We start from the raw sequence: 22,695 nt of genomic DNA on the forward strand, positions 1-22,695 counted from the left end.
TCAGCGCACTTGTTTTAGCGCTTGCTTTCTAGGATTTTTCGGGGTGGTCGCCCTTTCTTTTATGAGATGTTATTTATTTTTATGAACGTTTTTTTTTGCTCATTCATTTGTCATGGCATGTTTCGATAGGCAAGTATTGTGTCAATTTAGCAGGATCTCACTTCAGACGCGCCAGCCGCTTGGACAGTTTGCGTTCTGCGAGTTTTTTCAACTGTGAATCAGCCATGCTGCATAGGCAACTTATGTGTGCCGGATTGTGCCATGTAGACGTCTTAGGTAGTGCCATGTAGGCGTCTTAAGTGCGCCATGAAGGCGTTTTGAGTTGCGCCATGTAGGTGTCTTGAGTTGCGCCATGTAGGCGTCTTAATTAAGTGCGCCATGTAGGCGTCTTAGTGCGCCATGTAGGCGTCTTGGGTGCGCCATGTAGGCGTCTTAGGTGCGTCTCGAGAGACGACTTGGTTGCTCCATGTAGGTGTCTTAGGTGCGCCATGTAGGCGTCTTAGGTGCATCTCGAGAGACGACTTGGTTGCGCCATGTAGGCGTCTTACGTGCGCCATGTAGGCGTCTTGGTTGCGCCATGTAGGTGTCTTACGTATGCCATGTAGGCGTCTTAGGTGCGCCATGTAGGCGTCTTGGTTGCGCCATGTAGGCGTCTTGGTTGCGCCACGTAGGCGTCTTAGGTGCGCCATGTAGGCGTCTTGGGTGCGCCATGTAGGCGTCTTAGGTGCGTCTCGAGAGACTACTTGGTTGCGCCATGTAGGCGTCTTGAAATTTTTTTGGTGGAGCGTGTTCTTTTTTAGGGTTTCCTTACCGTTGCTAGCCCCCCCAATTTTTGGGGTTATCAGTTTTAATTTTTGATAACCGGAAAACTTGCACAAGACGAATTTTGAAATGGAAAACTTTAATTTTATTACGTTTGCGAAAAATTTGCGAGAAATTTGCGAGAAATTTAAAATCCTAACACATTGACTCGTAGGCCTTATTGATATTGGGAAATAAAAGCGATAAAACGTGGGGAATGTTAGCTATTGGTAGTACTGCCTCAAGTGTTCCGCATTCCACGGGTGGTGAATCGGAGTTCTGTCTGTGTGCTCGATGTAGTATGTCCCGTCGTGAATGACTTTACAGAATCTATAGGGGCCTTCCCAATTCGGGCCTAGGACGCCAGCGCCTTGAACTTGTGTATTCTGGAAAACTCGTCTGAGTACAAGGCTTCCAACGACAAAGGTTCGCCTTTTGATCTTGGAGTTGTAGTATCTTTCGACCTTGCGCTTCTGTGCAGCGAGGCGTCTGAATGCTTCTGATCTCTTTTCGTCGATCAAATCCAACTCTAGGCGCATGACCTCGTCGTTGTTTGCTTCGTCGAACGTATCGACTCGGAACGTGGGTATCTCGGTTTCGATTGGAACCACGGCCTTGATCCCGTACGCGAGGGAGAATGGCGTTTCACCGGTGGCGTTTCGCGCGGTCGTCCTGTAAGCCCATAGGACGAACGGCAATTCCTCGGCCCAGGCGCCGTTTCTGTCTTCGAGCTTCTTTTTAAGATTGCTCTTGATAGTCTTATTGACTGCTTCGACCTGGCCATTGGCCTGAGGATGACACGGCGAGGAGAAGGTCTTGCTGATCTTTAGCTGATCGCAGATATCTCTTACTCGTGCGTTGTCGAATTGTGCGCCATTGTCAGTCACAATCGAGGCGGGGATACCGTGCCTGCATATGATGCTTTTCTAGATGAAATTCGTCGTGTTTGCTTTAGTTATTCTGGCTAGCGGCTCGGCCTTTACCCACTTAGTGAAGTAGTCAATGACGATTATGGCATATTCGTATTGCCTTGGCGCTCTAGGGAGCTTGCCAATGATGTCCACGCCCCACTTAGCAAAGGGACGCGGGACGACGATGCTGCTTAATGGGGTCGGCGGTTGTCGGGGGATTTCCGCGAAGCGTTGGCATTTGTCGCAACGCCTTGCCCATTCGCAAGCATCCCGCTGTTGTCAATGGTGCCCACAAGAAGAGTTGTAGTCTTTATATTGTACATTTGATGTAATAAAGTCTCATGAAGACTCTTGCTTATAATTGCTTATTCATTAATAAAAAAGTTGAAACGTTCATTCATTCTTCCGTGTCTGTTTGAAGCTTTATGATAAAACATTAGTCTTTAGTCCATAAACAAACTAAACAACTTGCGAAGAGACAAATGTAGATTTGCATGAACAAACTCTTCGTAGTTTGCTTAAAACGATATATTCGCAACCTAAGGGTCAAAGGACTATTGACCTCAGTATGATTGTTAGGAGAATCTATGATGTCTGGGAGTTGGAGACTCTATAGTTCTTCTAGGTATCTTCCGAAGGTATTGAATTGACCAGTGCACTTCTAGAGACAAGATAAGAACAAACCATTTAACCTCTTATGTCTCGAAGTCACTGCGTATGAATTGCATCGTGCTTACCTTAATCCTGAAATGAGACATGTCATTTCACACCTTAGTATTCTCATTTGAGAAAGTCAGAGTTCGGACTCACTACGTGATTCCGAACAAGGCCTATTGGTGAAGTACTAAGTTGTGAGAATGTCATGAGTAACTTTGTGAAGTTCTCATAGATATGGAATTCATGTACAAGATTGCTGAAATGCAATGTATATCACCTCATGCTTTGTTCCTTGGAGTGTGAATAAATGAACTGGCCAGTGTCCCAATTGAGTCTTGACTCTTTTGGATGAAACAATGTGACTTGTTAGCTCCTCGTCAATACAGTGTTTCTAACTTATTCACAAGCGATAAAGGAGTTGAGGAAATAACAGCTAAAAGGGTAAAATGGTAATTTTGTAAATCCCGACTAGCTGATGATATTCATGAAGGGTAAACACTGATAATATTCTGTGGATCCGCTCATTACAATTAGGCTGGATTCTTGAGTAGAAAATAAATTCATTTGAACCGAGAGATTTTCAGTGTCAACTCTTTAGTGGAGTCAGTTGACATTAAGCTAAACTTGGAAAAGGTTTGTGAACTTTTGAGTCCAAGTATTTAGCTCAAGCTTTGTTCATTTGGATCCATGAGGTCACTATCATGAATCACATCGAGTAGGAATAGTTAAACTGGAAGCTAAGTCAAAACAAGAATGAAAATTGTCAAAATGGTATTTTTGTCTTTTGAGACATAGGATGAAATGAATGTCAATAAATTTTTTGACAAGGTCATTTAATGACATGTTTCACTTGGCCAATATTAGTCTTATTGGCCCTTGTGGATTAATTTCATTTCATAAGTATTTTATTGAAAATTCTTAATGGCCTTTTTCATGTTGTCATGAACAAATGGAAAAGCTTCTAGAAGTCTTTTCTAGATGAAATAGGCGCCCAACATACCCAAGAGAAAGAGAGAATATTTTGTGCATAAATGTATGAAGATACTTGCTAAAAGAAAAAGAGGAAACAAATTTCCCCTAAGAGGAAATGAAGTAGGCGCCCAAGTAGAGTCAAGGCAAGGCAAGGAACAAAAAAGGAAACAAATCCAAGCCTTCTAGAAGGCTGCCTTGGCCGAGTATCTCATAGAGGAAAAGAGGAAATTGGCTCATGAATATGTGATATTCTATAGAAGAGGAAACTACCTTATTGAAAGTGAGACCTCTCCTATAAATAGGAGCCTTATTCTTCACATTTCATTCATCCAAAGTTTTAGAGATTGAGAGCTTCTCTCTCTAGACTTGGCCGCCCCTCTCCTCTCTCTCTCTAGTCAATTTCGTTTTATTGCTTTGGCACCTAGGTCCTCATTTGACCTAGAGTTTAGCTCTGCGACTTCAAGACTCGTTCTTAAGTCGTTGTGTTTAAAAGTGCCCACACACTAATTCTTTTTATTTCGAGTGATTTAGTGATAGAAACTTTCGTGGTTGCTCGAGTTGCCGAGGAAAGAAAGAGAGACGTGCTGCGAGGGAGACGAACGTTTTCAACCTTCCGAAGGCTCATCAACGTTCAAGCTTCTAAAGAGGTTAGTAAATTTATTATGCTCATATTAGTTTTATTTACATGTGCTTGCTCTTTATCTAGGTTAGTAAAAACTGTTTTACTTGAAAAAGAAATTTTTTAAAATTCTGCCGCTTAACGAAGCGTTAAACTTTTTCTTAAACCCTAGATCAATTCCAACACCCGCTTCATGGTAGGCCAGAAATAGCCTTGCTTAAGCGCTTTGAGCGCGAGGGAAGTTCCAGCGGCGTGGTTCCCACAGATGCCCCCATGTATTTCGTGGAGGACCTTGGTTGACTCAACGCTATTGAGGCATCGGAGCAACGGTGTTGAGTAACCGCGCTTATAGAGTACGCCTTCTCGGAGCGTGTATTTGGATGCTAAGGCCCTCAGCTTATCAGCTTCTTTGCGGTCTTCGGGAAGTTCCCCTCTTCGCAGAAACTCGACACTTGAGTCCATCCAAGTGGGCTGAGATGCCACCTCTACGGTTCCGATTTCGTCTCGGGAGATGATGGCCGTGGGAGAAATTCAACAGGTACGGTTCCCAACCCATCTTCGTCGATGCCAGATCCAAGACGAGCAAGTGCATCGAGTTTGGAGTTTGTCTTAGCCAAGTAAGCAACCATGTTAGGTTCCTTGGCAGTGTAATCCCCTTTAACTTGGTTCACGATCAACTGCGAGTCGCAGTGTATTCGCAGGTTATGAGAGCCAAGCTTCTGCGCTAGCTCTATCCCCACAATGAGCGCCTCATATTCGGCTTCATTGTTGGAGGCCTGGAAGCCGTAGTGCAGGGCGTAACGTAACTTTTCCCCGTCGGGGTTAATCAGGACTATCCCAGCACCAGCCCCCCGAGCATTAGATGCTCTGTCTACATACAACTCTCAGACGAGACCCGTCGGGTCAACCTTTCTTTTCCGAGTTATTGCGTCCTCGTTTATGTCATTTTATGCTATTCCCATATCAGGAGTATATGAGAATTCTACCACAAAGTCAGCTAAGGCCAGCCCCTTTATAGCCGTTCTTAGGTGGAACTCAATCCCGTACTCGCTCAACTCTTGGGACCAGATCGTCATGCGAGTCGATGTTCCCTTTTGAAGAGCTTTACCGATCGGATGCTCGGTTCGCACCGCGATTGGGTGAGCTTGGAAATACGGACGTAGCTTCTCAGCTGCCGTTACGAGAGCCAGAGGAAGTTTCTCTATCTCGGTCTAGTGCATTTCCGCGTCGAGTAAGGCTTTGCTCACGTAGTAGACCGGCCATTGGACCTTGTCTTCTTCGCGGACAAGAACAGCACTTACGGCTCTTTTAGAGACGGCGAGATATACATAAGCCTTCATTTCCTGGAAGGCGTCTTCGCATTCGTCCGTCCACTCAAAGATGTCCGTCTTCTTTAGAGCTTTGAAGAACGGTTGACACTTGTCGATGGCTTTAGACACGAAGCGTGTCAGAGCGGCAACCCGACCGGTCAGGCTTTGCACCTCTTTGACTCGTCTTGGAGACTTCATGTCAAGGAGTGCCTTGATTTTTTCGGTGTTCGCCTCTATCCCTCGTCGGCTGACGATGTATCCAAGGAATTTCCCGGTAGGATATGGAGTTTTTAAGTGGCTAAACACGCTACCCTAGCGACTCATACTCACCAAAAGACCAATATTCACAACTTTCTTTTACATTCCTTATTTCCTCATTAGCACTAAGCTTCACAAATACCCCCAAACTTAGATATTTCAAACTCTAGTCTAGATTATGTGCTTGCTTGTCTAACAAGAAATGTTGCACCTGCACCGTGCCAAATACAAACAAAAAAATATATGAATATGTACATCTCTTTACTAAGCAAGATTGTGCCTTTTTTTATTATATTTTCTTTTTCTTTTTCTCTCTTCTTCTTCTTTTTCTTTTTTTTTTCTCTTTGTTTGAATTTGAAGAAATAAAGGAAAATAAGAATTTAAAAGAGTATATACAAAAGCTGGCGCGGCACAAATTTCGACAAGTAAAGAGAGCACACATTCTACAAGATATAACATGCATGCTCAAAGAGTCACTCAAGAGTCGCTAGAGCACAGAGTTCTTTGTGTGAATTTCAATTCATTGGCTAGGCTTCTTTGGGACTATGTAGCAAGAGTTGATTTACGTTTGGCTTTATGTGAATAGAGTTCTAAGTGGAAGTAGAACGGGTTGGCTTTTGGCTCGATTGGCTATTCCTATGCCTTTTTCATCCTAACGCTCCTCTCCTATGACCATTGAGCCTCGAGGAAGGATGAAACGGTTCTAGTGTTCCGAGATGCATTCTGGCTAAGGTTAGATTTTCAAATCTCCTAAATACTCACTACTAGAAATATGACATTTAGCTACAGAAGTATTAGCGACGACTTAATCGTCGCTAATTTTTTGTCGCTAATCACCATTTTAGCGACGAATTTATCGTCGGTAATTATTTGGTGCCAAAACTTCTAAAGTTTGGCGGCAAAGGTTATTAGCGACGATATTTTCGTCGCTAATTATTTCTATTCGTCGCTAAGTTCGCGGGAAAACAATTAGCGACGATATTATCGTCGCTAATAGTTTGGAATTAATATCGAATTAATTTTGAATTTTAACGAAATTGAAAGAGGGAAAAATCCCCCCAAAATAATTTAAATGAAATGATTTAGCGACGATAAAATCGTCGCTAAACGTGTAAAAAACTATTAGCGACGATTAAATCGTCGCTAAATGCCTGGTTATGAACTTAAAAATTTAAGTTCATTTAGCTACGAATTTAAAACATTTAGCGACGATTTAATCGTCGGTAAATGTCTTTAAATACTAGGTCGCGTATCAGTTTCCCCCATTTTCTTCCCCGACCTAAAAATCTTCATTTCTCCATTCTCTCCCAAAAACGCGATTCTCCTCCGACGAACCTCCGTCCTCCGCCATCGTCCGCCGTCCCCGAAGCTCCGGTAAGTTGCTCTCTCCTCTTGTCTCTCTCTCCTCACATCTCTCTCTCCTTACGTCTCTCTCTCTCTCCGAAGCTCGGCGCCGTCCACCGCCGTCCTCCGCCTGTTCATCGCCGACGCCGAAGTCCATGTCGTCCGCCTCTTCCTCCGCCTGCACGTCTCCTCCTCGATCCGCCACCGCCGGTAAGTTTATATATATAAATATATATATATATATATATAAGTTATATTTTATATAGGTATATGTATTTATATAATTAGTTATAATTATATAGGATATAAGTATTTACATAATTAGTTATATATATAATTATTTAGGATATAAGTTTTTAGGATATAATTTAGTATATAATTTAGTATTTATGATTTAATTACGATATAATTTAGGATGTTTGATAATTTAAAATTGTAAATTAAGATTAGAGATTAATTATGTATATAAGTATAGTAGATTAGAGATTAATAAATTAGGAAATGTAATTTTGTTAATTACGATTAGAAAATTTAAAATTGTTTAATTTTGTGTAGCTGGCCTCGACGTTAGGAGATCGATATAGTTTGTCGCTTAATTCGGATCCAATTTCGATCGATTCTCTAAAGGTAACAAACTTAAATTAATGAATTAGTTTAACGAAAATTAGGTAGTTTATGTGAAATTAATTAATTGGTTATGGATTGAAATTAAAATTGAAATTGGATTTAATTTTTGTTAGAAATGAATAAAAATGTGTCATTAATTAATTGGTTATAGATTTAAAAATGAATAAAAATGTGAAATTAATTAGTTTATATATTTAAAAAAGAATAAAAATATGAAATTAATTAGTTGGTTATGGATTATGTATTTTAATAATCGAACCACTGAGGTTCGATTTATCGTTAGTTTTAGGATGTTTCTATGCAGGTTTTAAAGTTAAAGGCTTGATGCCAGGTTGTTAAGTTTATAGGGGAGGTTCTGCCGAAATTTCGGTAGGATAGTGAAATTATAAAATAAAATCTGAAAATTACTAAATTTTTAAATGTTGAATCTTTAGGTAAAATAAAATGAGTTATCTTTAGGTAAATTTCAGATGGCTACGGCTACAGGAGTCGGAGGCAACGGAGGCGGGGATGACTACCTATCCCGTCTCCCGAATTATTGCAAGTCGGCACCCGTACGCGATGGCGTCGAAGAAGCCGACGAGGATATCGAACCCGCCGTGCGTGGGCCGACGCTCGGGAAACGATCTGAGCGTGCACGGCGCCCCGGGGTGAAGGAAGTTGTTATTTATAACGAGGAGTTTCAGTCGTTCTTGTAGCCAGAGCGAGAGATGGATCCGGATCTCGCGACGTTTGCGAACACGCTCGGGTTAGTCGTCCGAGACAAGATCTCGCCTACGGTCCCAAGGTGGACGACTGCGAACGTGGGGCCGGCGAAGGAGGCCGAGATCCGATCAGCGATTCGAGACAAGTACGACATTCGAGTCGATGGCGACGCAACCGGGAAGAAGAAGGCGATTGTCGATGCGGAAATCATTCGAGACGCAAAGACTCCTCTTTGCAATTGGAGGCATACCTTGCGGTCATGGTTCGACATCGACTGCAAGAGCAGCGTACAGGTGGCGCGGTCGATGAAACCGAGGACCGTTAAGCTCGACACCGACTTATTTGATTTTTCATGTTAGAATTTCATAAACGAAAAACAAAATAAAAAATAAATAATTAACGACGATAAAAATTAATAATTTTAAAAATCGAAAAAAAAGTTTGTAATTAGCGACGACAAAGTCTTCGCTAATTATTAAAAAATTAACTTATTAGCGACGACTTTATCGTCGCTAATTCGCGCGCGAAATGTTCCCGCGCGAATTAGCGACGATTAAGTCGTTGCTAAATAATTAAAAAATACTCATCGTTTAAACGTTTAGGGACGAAAAAATCATCGCTAATATCGTCGGTAAATATTTAGCGACGATTAATTCGTCGCTAAATATATTTAGGCACGGACATTTAGCAACGATAAAAATCGTCGCTAAAATCGTCGCTAAAGAGATTTAGCGACGATTATGGGTTTATTAGCGACGAAAAAAATCGTCGGTAATGGTGAAATTTGTTGTAGTGACTCTCTATGGTCTCGAAACGTGCAACGTGAGATGAAGATTCATCGGGTCACTAAAAGCTAAGCAAAGTCACGATAGAGTTTTGGTCAAGCACAAGTCTTGTAGCGCAAGAAAGATACATTGCTATTACTCCTAAGTCTCAAGACTCTATGGGTCATCAACATTCATATTCCACAAGCAAAACCAAGGCATTTCACACATCCAAACACTAAAAAAAATGAAAGAAAATAAATTATGAAATTAAACTAAAGATCAATATTCACACAAATTATGGAAAACCTAAAAAAAAAACAAAATTAAACTAAAGAAACACATACCGCAACAAACTTAAATTATCCAATACAAAATATGCTACGAAAGCAAAAATAAAGCAATAAAACTTAAATTATCCATGAAAAATGAGAAAAGAGAGCAAATAAAGGAAGAATTCGGTGTATAATTAAGGAAAAAAAATTCCCAAATGTGCTCACATTTGAAGTTGCTCTCCATTTGAACCAGTGCTTTCCATGTCACCATTCCTTTCAGAATACCAACCAGTGCCTTCGTCCGGAACCAACCCGATCACTAACGAGGACTACGACCTCTGCAAAATAAAATGACCAAAAGTAAACTCAACCAACAAACCTTCAATTTTTGGAAAACCACCAAATCATCTGAACATTATCAATCATTTTTTTATTCGACTAATAAATCATGAACACCAACATGAAATCAAAATCACCAATTTAAATATGAAATCCGAAACTTTAGCATCAGTCCACCGGAGAAAAATATAGATTCGAATATTTTGGTGGGTCTGCAATTGCAAGTGGTGGTGACCCGATGATGACCGTGAGAGACTGAGACATCAGAGAGAATAAGAGAACGAAATGAGAAATTGCGATTCATATCCCTAAATTTGGAGAGAGAGAGAGAGAGAGAGATCTTAAGACGGAGGATGGAAGAGACGCGCCGGCGGATGTATGTTAGAGAGGAAGATGACGATGGGTGCGGAGTAAAGGACTTTGGATGCGGGTGCCGCCTTAAGTCCCATGTACGCCTACTCAGGAGAGGCATACGATAGCCCACCGTGAAGGGAACATATGATGACTTGATCTTGACTAAGGCATCGCACACGCAACCGAGCGGAGAGTCATGCGGGAGAGCGCTGATGCGGGATTGGTCGAGGTGACGCGAGGGAACCTAGTAACAAGGCGAGTGTTAGCGAGGCATTGCTCGGGCAAGCCTCGGCACTGGGATGTAGTTCTAGTCGCTACGAGTGAGACTCTTCGGACATAGTTTCCGTCAGGATATCCGTGTCCGTGAGCACACAGTGCGCGGAGGTTTTCATGAAGAAGACCGAAGAAAGGTAGGCTGGCCTCGACTGTGAAAGTCTTGGCACCGCACGGGTGTAGTATTCTGCAGAAAAAAGTTGGCCCGTGACAGATATATTATGGACTTCAATCCGACACGTGAGGCTTAAGTTATAGTCTTTCAAAGCTGGGCTCTGCGCGAGCTGCGGGAAAGCTGATCGAAACGCTCAAAGAAAGTTAGGGCGTGCTCTTGGGCCGGGTCTTCATGTTGGGCCACATCAATTTCAAACTCTGAAACAAGCAATATTGTCCCTTGTCATTGCTATTTTTAATGGTGCTGATTCATCATTGAAATGAAGCCGAATTTTATTTACTGGAAGCAAATTTTTAAATCATTTCCATTTAAACATAAGTACTTACCTATGATCAATGCTTTTCTCTTTATCCTTACTCAATCCTGTATGGCCATTTTATTTTTAAAAGATCATTATATTATTCTTCTAAAAGTCATTGCCATTTTTTCTCTGTTTGTTTCTTTAAATGATTGCAGACTTGGGTTCGCAGTGTCAATGTAAACTCGGATGGATATAAACATAAAGTAAACAGGATTTTGAAGAAATTTCAGAGTAACTATTAATGACAATCAAAATATTTTATTTCTTTTGTTTTTCTTTTTCTTCTAAATATTTGACGCGCTGTAATTATTTTTTCTCAACAGCATAAGATGTTGCCTCTTGTGGTGTAGATTTCATGTAGGTGATTATGCTATGTTTTTCCTTCCCTACAAAGTTCGTAAAGTTTTCTATAAATGTGGTGATTATGCAATCTGTTTGTAATATATAAAAAGCATTATTCACACCTCAGTCGATACAAGTCAAACCATTTTAAGTATCTCTTCCCTCTTTATTTTGACTTGCTAGTTATTAGTTTTAGTGGATAATAAAATCACTCAAGATATAGAAACGTCCCAATTGTTGACCTTCGTTTTTCATTTACTAAGATAATATATATTGAGATATACGTTGTAATTTTTATTTTTAATTTTAAGGAAACTATTGTCTACCCTAATGGTAGACCACATAAGCAAAGGCTCAAGGTCCCAAACTTTTTGTGAAAAAAAGGTTAAAAAAAAGACCTCTAATTTTTGAAAAAAAAGCCTCTAATTTTTAGAAAATAAACTATTGTATCTAATATTTTTAATATATGTTTAAAAAGCCCTATAATTATTACTATTTCTTAAGGCCACATATTAGTTTGAGCCGGCCCTGTCATATAAGCTTTAAGTGAGTGACACTTTACTTACATAAGGATTGATTATTATCCAAAATTACTGTGTTGGCTAGAATATTTATAAAGAACTTAAAGATGAAAATATTTTCATAACCAAAGAAAACATGAGAAGTAACAATACATCATCAACAATGAATACTCTTGTATAAACAAAAAACATAGCTCCAATCTAAAAAAAACAAGATACCAATAAAAATCAATTAATACAACTTGTGAACCGGGAAAGCTTACTTATATTAAATTACTTAAAACCAATGATTGAAATACCGTGAAAAGCATAATCGGAAAAAAAAGAGTATAAAATCAAAATATTGATGATATTCATATTAAAACTCAACTAATTACACATACATTTTATATTCTACAACTAATTTAACAAAAAAAAAAGTCAAAAACACATTCAAATCTAAATCCTATTTTATAATGTAACCAAAAACTTGAAAACAATTGGATACAAACTCCTATTAAAGTTTAAACACAATAATGAAGTTAGAAACCAAGAATTTGAACTAAATCATCAAAAACTAACGACGAATTATTTCGTGAAGAACACTAAATATCATCAGCTTTTAAGAATTGTAGGTATTTGATCACTTACCGGTAAATCTCCGTCGAAATACGTGAAAATTTGCCTAAAGAGATCCGGAAAGTGGACGGTTTCCCTGGAAAGTGGATGGTTTCCCAATAATGAAGTTAGAAACCAAGAATTTGAACTAAATCATCAAAAACTAACGACGAATTATTTCGTGAAGAACACTAAATATCATCAACTTTTAAGAATTGTAGGTATTTGATCACTTACCGGTAAATTTCCGTCGGAATGCGTGAAAATTTGCCTAAAGAGAACCGGAAAGTGGACGGTTTCCCTGGAAAGTGGATGGTTTCCGGAATGGTTTCCTCGGAATCCAAGGAAAAACGAAAAGTGAACGGTTTTGTACATACCGGTACCGAGACTTTGAAAAAAACGATTTCCGGATTAGTTTACATTCGGTTTCCCCGGAATTTCAAACCTTGCTTAAAGTAACTAGATTTCATATTTTAGTGTGGTTTGGTTGACGTGTGATGAAAATTCTAACATCTTAATTTTCATCGTTTCTTTTTGTCCTCTTCATTACTTTAATTTTTCTTTCACTTTATTTTCAGCTCTTTTTTTTTTTGAGTTTTGCATGAAATATGCATTGCAATGTGTGTGTGTCGCACACATTATTGTTCATACGTGCAAACAAAAAAAAAGTATAAATGTACTTGTAAATTTAATCAACCTATTAGAGAGTAGCAAAAAAAAAGATAAAAACTAAAATTATTCAACCATCAAAGGGATACTATCAACGGGTCAATAATCCAAAATTTTGCTAGTTATTAGTTTTAGTGGATAATAAAATCACTCAACATATTGAAAACGTCCGAATTGTTGACGTGCGTTTTTCATTTACTTAGATAATATATATTTAAATATACATTGTAAATTTTTTTTTTCTCTAAGAAAATTATTTTCTACATAGCCAGTCCAGATGTTAAATTATTAATAAGCTTTAAGTGAGTGACACTAACATAAGGATTGATTATTATCCAACATTACTGTGTTGGCTGGAATATTTAAATAGAAGTTAAAGATGAAAATATTTTCATACCCAAAGAAAACACGAGAAGTAACAATATATCATCAACAATGGATACTCTGGTATAAACAAAAAAAACATAGCTCCAATATATAAAAAGCATCAATACAACTTGTGAACTGGGAAAGCTCAAGAGGATATGGACCCAACGCCAGTCTTGCACGCGAGCCCGAAACCAAAAGAATAAACCCAGCCACGAATACAAAAAAGAACAACATCACATGTTTGTTGTGTAAATAAGGACAACCATAAGGATAAATCCCAATCGGTGAGGGAAAAAGAGTGCATCATCCTCTTTTTAGACTACATTTTTGGACAGCAATAAGCATAACTCGTACACTACGGTCTCGGCCTCTTGCGGCGAGGAGATTGCACTGCCGGGTCATCATCTTCCACATTCTGTTGCGGAAGCGGTTCAAAATCAACGTCGAAACTAACAAGCTCCTGCGTGAACAAAAAAAAGAAAAAAGAATTACACAACATAAATTACATCACATAAACTTCATCTAAAAAAAAAACTCACACTAAACCAGGAGTCAAAGTTTTGAATAGAATCTTCCTCTACAACAACATGTTGCTCTCGCGGCTCAGCATCACAAAACATATGCTCCTGCGTAAATAATATACAATTAATATAACAAACTTTTTAAGTAATAATAACTTGACATATACTTGAAGGAAGCAATGAATAATTTGGAAAAAAAACTCACACTAAACATGGGCCATTCAATTTGAATGCCATCTTCAACGGCCAATTGTTGCCATTGTCGCTCATCACGCTGGCTTTGGTAGATATCCAACGAAGAGTTTTGAATAGCATCTTCGTCTACAACATGTTGCTCTTGCGGCTCATCACCCAAAATCACAATCTCCTGCATAAACAATATACACGATTATATATACATACTTTCACATATATATACACGCTTTCAAGCAATGACAAACTCACTTGAAATGGATCTTCAACTGCCAACTCTTGCTCTTGCATCTCATCACGCTGACTTTGGAAGATCTCAGGTGTTGCAGGTTGCGGCGGTGGAAGCGGTGCTATAATTGGCCGTGGAAGCGGTGCAATCTGCGGTGCGGTGCTGTCTTTTACCCGACAAACCGACCATTCTTGAAACTGCAGCCGACCAATATATAATTTAATAATTTATTGAATACAATTATTTTTCAACGAGATACTGCATCACTTACGCTTGTAGTATCATTGGTGTGAAGTATGTACTCGTGCATGATCCAGTGAGTTTTGACGGCGCGATTTGTTTGAGCATCGTAAGCGTAAAAGTTGAGATGATTCATGATTCCGATCACACCGTCGTTTGAATCTTTAATCGGCTTCGTTTGTGCAGCTCTCCAAAATCCGGTTTCACCGCTGCGATTCACATTCTGGCCGGACGATGACTTCGGCACCCTCTTTATTAGATAATACCGCTCGTTGTCGAACAGGTTCACGTTCGGACTCCCTGTACATAATTTTAAAATTTTAGAAAATTAATAATAACTTTTTATTTTAATTCAAACATAACAACGTATGACAAGTATAGTAATAAAAATATATTTAATTGTGTTTTGGAAGTGCAGTTAATTAAAGACTAAAGAGAACGTTAGTTCTTTGATTCTTCTTCTTTTTTATTATTATAAAAAGTTGTGCTATAAATTTTAGTTGTACATATTACTGAGCAGTCGAGTATAATTTTTAATATTTATTTTTTGGATTAAAAGCTCAAGTGAGGGATAATTTCTCAAAGCTGCGAGTTCCAGGTGGAGTTATTGATTCGGTTTTTTTATGTTATTATTGTCACAGTGACAAGGCTAAAACGCAGTTAATGAAATCAATAAGTATGAATGTCGAAAAGAATGTACTTACAATCAACGGTTCTTGGATCAAGAAAGTGGGTACTGTGTTCTTTGACAATCTTGGAGCAAATATGAATGTCGAAAGTAATCTTTGAAGCAAGAACTTTTAGAAGCAACTCCTCCTCCGACGGAGCGAACCTCATGAAAGTTATATCTTCCATCGTAAACCCTAGAAAAAAAAAAGCAAGATCAAGGTGTATAAATATGAATGTCTCAACCGATCACGATGTGATACAATAACAATGTGTAAAAAAAGTGTATGTTATATTTACCTGGTAAAAGCGATCGAATTTAATTAAGTCTAGAGAGAGTTTGAACGAGATATTCTTGAAATGTTAAAATTTATCAAAATATGGTATATGGAATATTATTTATATACGCAGCTGTGATTTCATAAAAAATGGTATAAAACAAACAGTTTATTTTATTTTTCAAAAACCCACTTGAAGTGGGATTAGTCGATATCAAAATATATTTTAAGACTTGGTCAAAGTAAATAATAAAAATGAATCAAGAATCAAGAAGGAAAAAAAAAAATAATGTACGTACCTTACGCCTTCCTGAATGTATTAGCCCTGGTTTGGCATCATTATTAAAAAGAACTATAAAAATAAAATAAAGTAGTATATAGTAACAAATGATGAATAGCTTCGTATATAATCAACGATGTATCTAAAAAATGTAAGAGAAATACAGCTGGAAAATAGTTAAAGTACTGTAATACTTTTTTAAACTAAGTATTTAGCCCCTAGTCCCAGAAATAACTACCATTTTGTTTCAAACATGTCACTCTACTGCCTCGTTTCAATATCACTTCAGATTTTATTGTTGGAATTTTTTTTTTTCCTATTACATTCCTCTAATCTAACACAAAACGTGCAGCTTAATTTTTATCAAGTTGTTTCAATATCACTTGAAGTTGAGGCAAGCATGAGTCGATCAGTGTAGTCAAGGCATCGAAATTTACCAATTTTAGTCTGGATAACTTCTTTTGCGTGATATTATGTTTTTATGCTTCTTTTGTTACTTAAGGGCAAGTAACGGTTTAAGTTTGAGGGGATTTGATAAGTGCGTTAATCACGCGTAAAACTCCTATTTCCCGAACCAAAAACCGACGAGTCCTCAAGTATTTTAATGGTTTTTAATAGGTTTTTTAGTAGTTTCAGGTCCAGAGGAGCATTAGAGCGTCTACAATAAATTTCGTTGAAAGAGGATGGGATTTGGAGACAAAACAGTCGAAATAGAGTAAAAAAGAGATGAGCAAGAAAATTGGCGACTACGCGCGCCGCGCGCATCCCATCGCGCGCCGCAGGAAGAGAGAATTCGAGACCGTGCCACGTGCCTCTAGTCATGCGCCGCGCATACGGTGGCACAAACCGTGAAATCGCACAGAGTCTTATGCGCGGAGCGCGCGTAACCTGGAGTTTGGTCCGCGCGCCGCGCATCGACCACCGCGCGCCTCCGGATTGCTGGAATAGGAAATTAACGTTTTCTGAAGATTTTTGACCATTGGATTGAATTGGAAGGCTCAGATAACTCCGAAAAACACACATTCAGGGCTAAAAACACATATTGTAACCTAATTAACTCATTCTAGTTTGAAGTTGTTTTTTCTACTTTTTTTGGTGCACTTTTTCTTTGAGAGCTTTTACTTGGGTTAGGGGGTTTCGTTAGGGTGAAATTATGCTTTGATTTACTTAATTATTCATGCTTGTGTGGATGTGTTCTTAATGCGTTCTTTAGATTGGCCATCTTTAGGATTGTTTTTAGGATTTTTCTGTCACTCGAGAGAGGGCGAAAACTCACGCTCATAATCCATGCTTTGTTTTGTTCTTAGGTTGCTAGACGGCTTAAGCTTAATGTGATCGTTTGAATTCTCGTGTTTATTGCTTGTGATTGTTTTAATAGGATTAGAGGCCGAGAGGATATATCACTAGTACAAAATATAGCATCAGGTGCGACTTTTTTCGGGTGCGACAAAGTCGCACCCGAAAGTCCGCACCTGATGCTTTTAGGTGCGAAAATTCGCATCTGAAAGTCTTAATTATTAGGTGCGAAAAGTCGCACCTGAAAGTCTTGATTATCAGGTGCGAAAAGTCGCATCTGATGCTCTTTAGCTTTTTAAAAAAAAATTAATATGCTGGTTTTATTAATTTTTATTCTAAATTTAATTATATAATAATTATGTTACAACTTTTTCGGTTACAAAGAGTCAAAATGAATCACATAGCCAAAATGAATCACATAGCTCTTTATTTTTTTTTTTTTAATTTTCATAATAGAATAAACATATAATTTTTTGTTCTAAAATTAATTATATAATACTACTCATAATAAGTTCACCACCTTTTCAGTTACAACCAAGTTTATGTCACCACTTTATCAAGTTTAAGCTTTTACACACACACATGTCATTAGCTTCATATTGATACTCTATTTTTATAACTAGTTCATCTGCATTAAAACCAAATGTACAAAGTTCAGAAAATCATTAATTCAAATTGAACAATTAAACAAGAAACTTTTCTGCAAAGTAAACATGTGTGTTTGATGGCCGCTTAGCATAGCAGTCAGCTTTTCAATTTTCTGTAAAAAAAAACACACACACACAATAATAAAAAACTGATCCAGACATATATACAAGTACTACTAACTACAACCAATCCAATTTCACACATACATGGGCAGATGGAGAGACTGCGGGAAAAGAGCTTACGGCTCGCGGACAGCGGACAACGGCTCGGGACAGCAGTCGACGGCAACATTGGCACTGAAAAAAATAAATAAAAATTAAACAAAATAGATACAACACACACATACGTATTCACACACACTCTAACATATACACACCCAGTGAACACATACACAGACCTCACCCACGCCTGAAAATCAAAGAGAAATATACAGGAAAAGATGTAATAAAACCTATTACAATGTCCAGAACCATGTTGGTGCAAAGATCACGCTGGTGCCTTCTTTTTCACCGTGTCACTGTCCAGAACCAATCCGGTCTCCAACGAGGGCGACGACTGCAGCTGCAAAAATAAAATAAAATAAAATAACTTCAACAAAGAAACCAACAATTTATTAAAAAAAATTGTACACCAAGCATAACCCATTCCCGTAAGGCACAAGAGATAGCCACAACTATTTATATTTTTGGGAAAATAACACATTTATACCCTGTGTTTTAGTGAAATGTCGAGTTTAACCCTCGGTTTTCAAAAATGTCGAGTTCATACCCTCTGTTTAACTAAAATGACGAAATTATACCTTCTATTTAACTAAAATGACGAAATTATACCCTGAAATAGACAACAGTGTCACAAATATTTTTTTATTGACTTTTCATTGACGTTGACTATAATATTTATATATAAACACCAATTATCTTTATTCATTCGCGCCATATATGTAATTTATTTAAAAACTAAAAAATAAACAACAGTCTCTTAATTGTGAAGAACACAGAAATAGGCAAAGGGGTAAACATCGATAGTTGATAGTCATCAAAATCGCATATTCGAACAGAGAATCCGGGATTTAGAGTTACAATTCGAACACAGAATGAAGTCATTTCTTAGTGGTATGAGTTTTATTATTTAATTTCAATTTAAGACTATTTTTATTTCAAAATTGAGAATTTGGAAGTTAGGGTAGTGATTTAGATTTTATTGGGTTTTTCTTATATAAGAGTTAATATCAATGAAAGGGAGATTTGTGACGCTGTTATTCATTTCAGGGTACAATTTCGTCATTTTAGTTAAACAGAGGGTATAATTTCGTCATTTTAGTTAAACAGAGGGTATGAACTTGATATTTTTGAAAACCGAAGGTTAAACTCGACATTTCACTAAAACACAGAGTATAAATGTGTTATTTTCCCTATATTTTTTTTTAGAACATATCAAAGTAATGCTACACCAAGAGTAATGCCACAACTATGTTTACCTTCTTCTTTACTATCTTCACCATCTCGTGAAAAACATCCTTCTCTGCCACATGCATATGAACAATGTCAAATCTAGTCCTTTACCTAAACTATTTCATAATTAAACCAACTTAAACACACAGTCAAGCACATAGAAAACAACTCACAACACAATCACATAACCTAAATTCATATTCTCAAATCAGTCTCAGTCCCGAAACAACAAGGAAACTTAAGAGAATTCAGTTCCGATCATGAACTAAACCGAGCCAAACATTATTTCAACAAGATTTCTGAAATTGCACGTGTAAATATCAAATTTTACACTTAAAATCCAAGACCCAACAAGCCATTTACTGATTCAAGCTTCATAAATTGAAAACCACCAATTTATTTTCCAATTTTCGGCCAAAAAAATCAATTAAAACTCAGAGACCCTAGCTCAAAGAATTTCACATAAGAATAATAACAAACCGAGCCCGATCCAAGCCAAAAACCCACTCAAGCAATGTAAAAACAAACAAAAAAACAAACACATGTTCTAAGAATAAAAAAATCCCCAAATTTCAGCTTGAAAAACCCTAAATCCGAAATAAAAAATAAGGGTTTTCGAATTTCCTTTAACCTCTTCACGTGGTCTGTTGGCTTCGCACGACTCTCTCCGATTCGACGCTTGATCCTCGTGGCTTCGGTTTACTCGCGCGACGCTCGAGCTGGCTGTACATTGTTGAGTCGAGTAGTGGCGGAGAGAAGGAAATGCAGGGAGGCGGTGATTTTAGGGCTTGGTCGAGCAAAGAGAGAGCTAAGAGAAAAAGAGATGGTAGGGATTGGATGAAAGAAAAGTAGAGACGTTCTAATTTGAGAGAGCGTGAGAAAAAGAATCGGTTTCAATCGAGTCAAACAAAAAAAATCCCGGCTATACCAAAATTTTAGCTGAAAAATAAGTGGGAAATTTTTCCCTCTAAATTTTTTACTTTTAGGTGCAACTAATCGCACTTAAAAGTTTCGATGACTATTGGGTGCTAAAAGTCGCACCCAAAAGTTTAAAATTCAGCGAAATTTTTAGGTGGTTTTGGTGCTTTTTGGGTGCGACTTTTCGCACCCAAAAGTATCACTTGGTGCGACTTTTAGGTGCGAAAAGTCGCACCCAAAAGTCTTCCGCACTGGAAAACAGTATTTGTCATAGTGTAAAATCCGTCAATTGCGTAGGTTGCTAGATCACTCGAGAGAGGCTAGTAATATCATAGGGAGAATGAGATTAGCGTGAGTAGAGTAGGGCAAGTTGTTTGAACCTGAAACCCCCGAGTCTTAATTTTCCAGTGAAGTCGTAACCCCCATTTTCTGTTATTCAAAGTTTCGTGTTACATTTCCGTTGTTGTTTTTGTTAGTTTAATTGTAGTAAAGTATTGCACCACCTACTTTAATACCGTGAAATCAATTTGCTTTAGGTTGTTTAACGTCGCTATAGTAACTAGTCTCTGTGGGATCGATATTCGTTACTTACGTAACACTATTAGTTGTTCGATACGACCGCTTGCGTGCTAGTTATAAAAATATCGCAACAAGTTTTTGGCGCCGTTGCCGGGGACTTTTTACAATAGCGTCGAAAAATAATCTGCTTAGCCATTTGATTTCGTTACGTGTTTCCTAACTTTGCGTGTTATTTTCTCTGTTTTGAAGGTGCATGCGGAGTGAGGGAACATCAAACCTCGTTCCACTAAATATTGAGATCGAAAAATTATGCAAGACGAGCATAAAGCAATCAAAGGAACGAGCGATGGAAGATAGAGCGAACAACGCGGCAAATGAAGGGCCAAAGACCCTATTTCAATATGGGTTACCACCAACTGACGCCGCGCAATCGGCAATCGCTCTCCCGGCTCTTGCGGGTAATCAGAATTTCGAGATCAAGACCGGCATAATACACATGGTCCAAGCGAATCAATTCTCTGGATCACTTACCGAAGACCCGCAAGACCATCTGACGAACTTCGTCGAGATCGCAAACACGTTCAAGCTCCACAACGTGTCCGACGAAGCCATCCGCCTCCGCCTCTTCCCGTTCTCACTGCGGGACCGAGCCAAGACGTGGCTCAACTCCCTCCCGCCAGGTTCCATCACCTAATGGGCCGACCTGCGCGTCAAATTTATCTCAAAGTTCTTCCCGTTCGAGAAGATGCACAAGAGACGCAACGAGATCCACTTGTTTGCTCAATACGACGGGGAGTCATTATTTGAAGCATGGGGACGCTTCAACGAGTTAGAGAGGAGGTGTCCCAATCATGGCATCCAAGGGTGGATGATGGTGCAGATTTTCTATGGCGGTCTCTCACCATCATCTCGCACCCTAGTCAATACGGCCGCTGGAGGGTCGTTCTTTCAGAAGATGGAGGAGGAAGCTCACATCTTTCTCGAGGAGCTGGCTTACAACAACTATCAATACCCGTCCGAGCGGCGCATCTTGAAGAATATGCCAGTTACTCCCGAGATGGAGCTGATGAAGGCACTGGCGGCACATGTGGTGGATCTCACAAAGTCAGTCCAGGGACAGAAGGCCTCCGTTCAAGCCGTGCACACCCCTGAAGTCTGTTTCTGGTGCAACGGGCAGCACAATAGTGACGAGTGCGCTTATGGGGACAACGGCCAACAAGCCAACTTCATCAACAATAGGCCGCCCAGAACAACTTCAATCAAGGCCCAAGGAACAACTACCAGAATGGGGGATGGAGAGGTCCCCAAAACAACATGCTGATGAAACCTGGGCCTCAAGCCCAGCCTTGTCCACCACAGAATCAGCCCCGACCACCGCCATACCAGGCTCCTCCATTTCGGGCATACAAGGGCGAGATCAACCTAGAGGAGCTCATCGCTAACTTGGCCACGTCAACAACCTCCTTCATAAACTCCACCACCGAGTTCATGCACGAAACAAAGACGTCTCTCTCGAACCAATAGGCACAGATCCGAAATCTCGAGACGCAAATGGGGCAACTTTCCACCGCGGTAAACTCACGACCTCAGGGAACGCTTCCGAGCAACACCGACATCAACCCCAGGTCACAAGTCAATGCCATTACACTCAGAAGCGGACAAGTGATCGACAACTCAGACAAGAAGAAAGAGAAGGTGGGGAAAGACGAGCCCCCCGTATCGATGAACCAAGCCACGCCACCTCCGACGAGTGCCCCAGCTCCAACAAGCACACCAAAGCTGCCGTTTCCTCAGAGGCAGAAAGAAGGGAAACTTGACCACCAGTTCAGCAAGTTCCTCGAGGTATTCAAGCAGCTTCAGATAAATATCCCGTTTGCTGATGCTCTTGAGCAAATGCCGACGTACGCCAAGTTCCTGAAGGACATCCTCTCGAAAAAGAGGAAAATAAAGGACTGCAACACGATTACCCTCACCGAAGAGTGCTCCGCCATCATTCAGAGGAAGTTGCCGGTGAAGATGAAGGATCCAGGGAGTATCACCGTCCCGTGTGCTATTGGGAACACCTTCTTTGAGCGAGCACTATGCGACCTGGGAGCGAGCATCAACCTGATGCCGTATTCTATCTTCAAGAAGCTCGGCATCGGAGATGTGAGGCCGACCCGAATCACTCTCCAGATGGCGGACAGCTCCATCGTATACCCGCGAGGAGTGATCTAGGATCTCTTGGTCAAAGTCAACAAGTTCATCTTCCCCACCGACTTCGTGGTGCTCGAC

The 22,695-nt window shown here is 39.4% G+C and overlaps 2 protein-coding genes across 2 annotated transcripts; one reads left to right on the forward strand and one right to left on the reverse strand.

Moving 5' to 3' along the window:
* Positions 1-13,538: 13,538 nt before the first annotated feature.
* LOC149393676 (uncharacterized) lies at positions 13,539-15,220 on the reverse strand. Its single transcript, XM_089618112.1, has 6 exons — positions 15,070-15,220; positions 14,397-14,665; positions 14,149-14,322; positions 13,910-14,071; positions 13,723-13,809; positions 13,539-13,643 (listed from the first exon to the last, which is right to left on the reverse strand). The coding sequence occupies exons 1-6, from the start codon at positions 15,218-15,220 to the stop codon at positions 13,539-13,541; spliced, it is 948 nt and encodes a 315-aa protein (XP_089474238.1).
* A 6,752-nt stretch (positions 15,221-21,972) lies between these two features.
* Positions 21,973-22,638, forward strand: LOC149393677 (uncharacterized). Its single transcript, XM_089618113.1, has one exon. It carries the CDS (start codon positions 21,973-21,975, stop codon positions 22,636-22,638), a length of 666 nt encoding a protein of 221 aa, XP_089474239.1.
* The last annotated feature ends 57 nt before the right edge of the window (positions 22,639-22,695 follow it).

This window comes from Urtica dioica, chromosome 6 (genome assembly GCF_054948205.1).
Source record: "Urtica dioica subsp. dioica isolate 48M chromosome 6, U.dioica_male_clone48M_v1_H2, whole genome shotgun sequence".
In the NCBI taxonomy this organism is placed as follows: domain Eukaryota; kingdom Viridiplantae; phylum Streptophyta; class Magnoliopsida; order Rosales; family Urticaceae; genus Urtica; species Urtica dioica.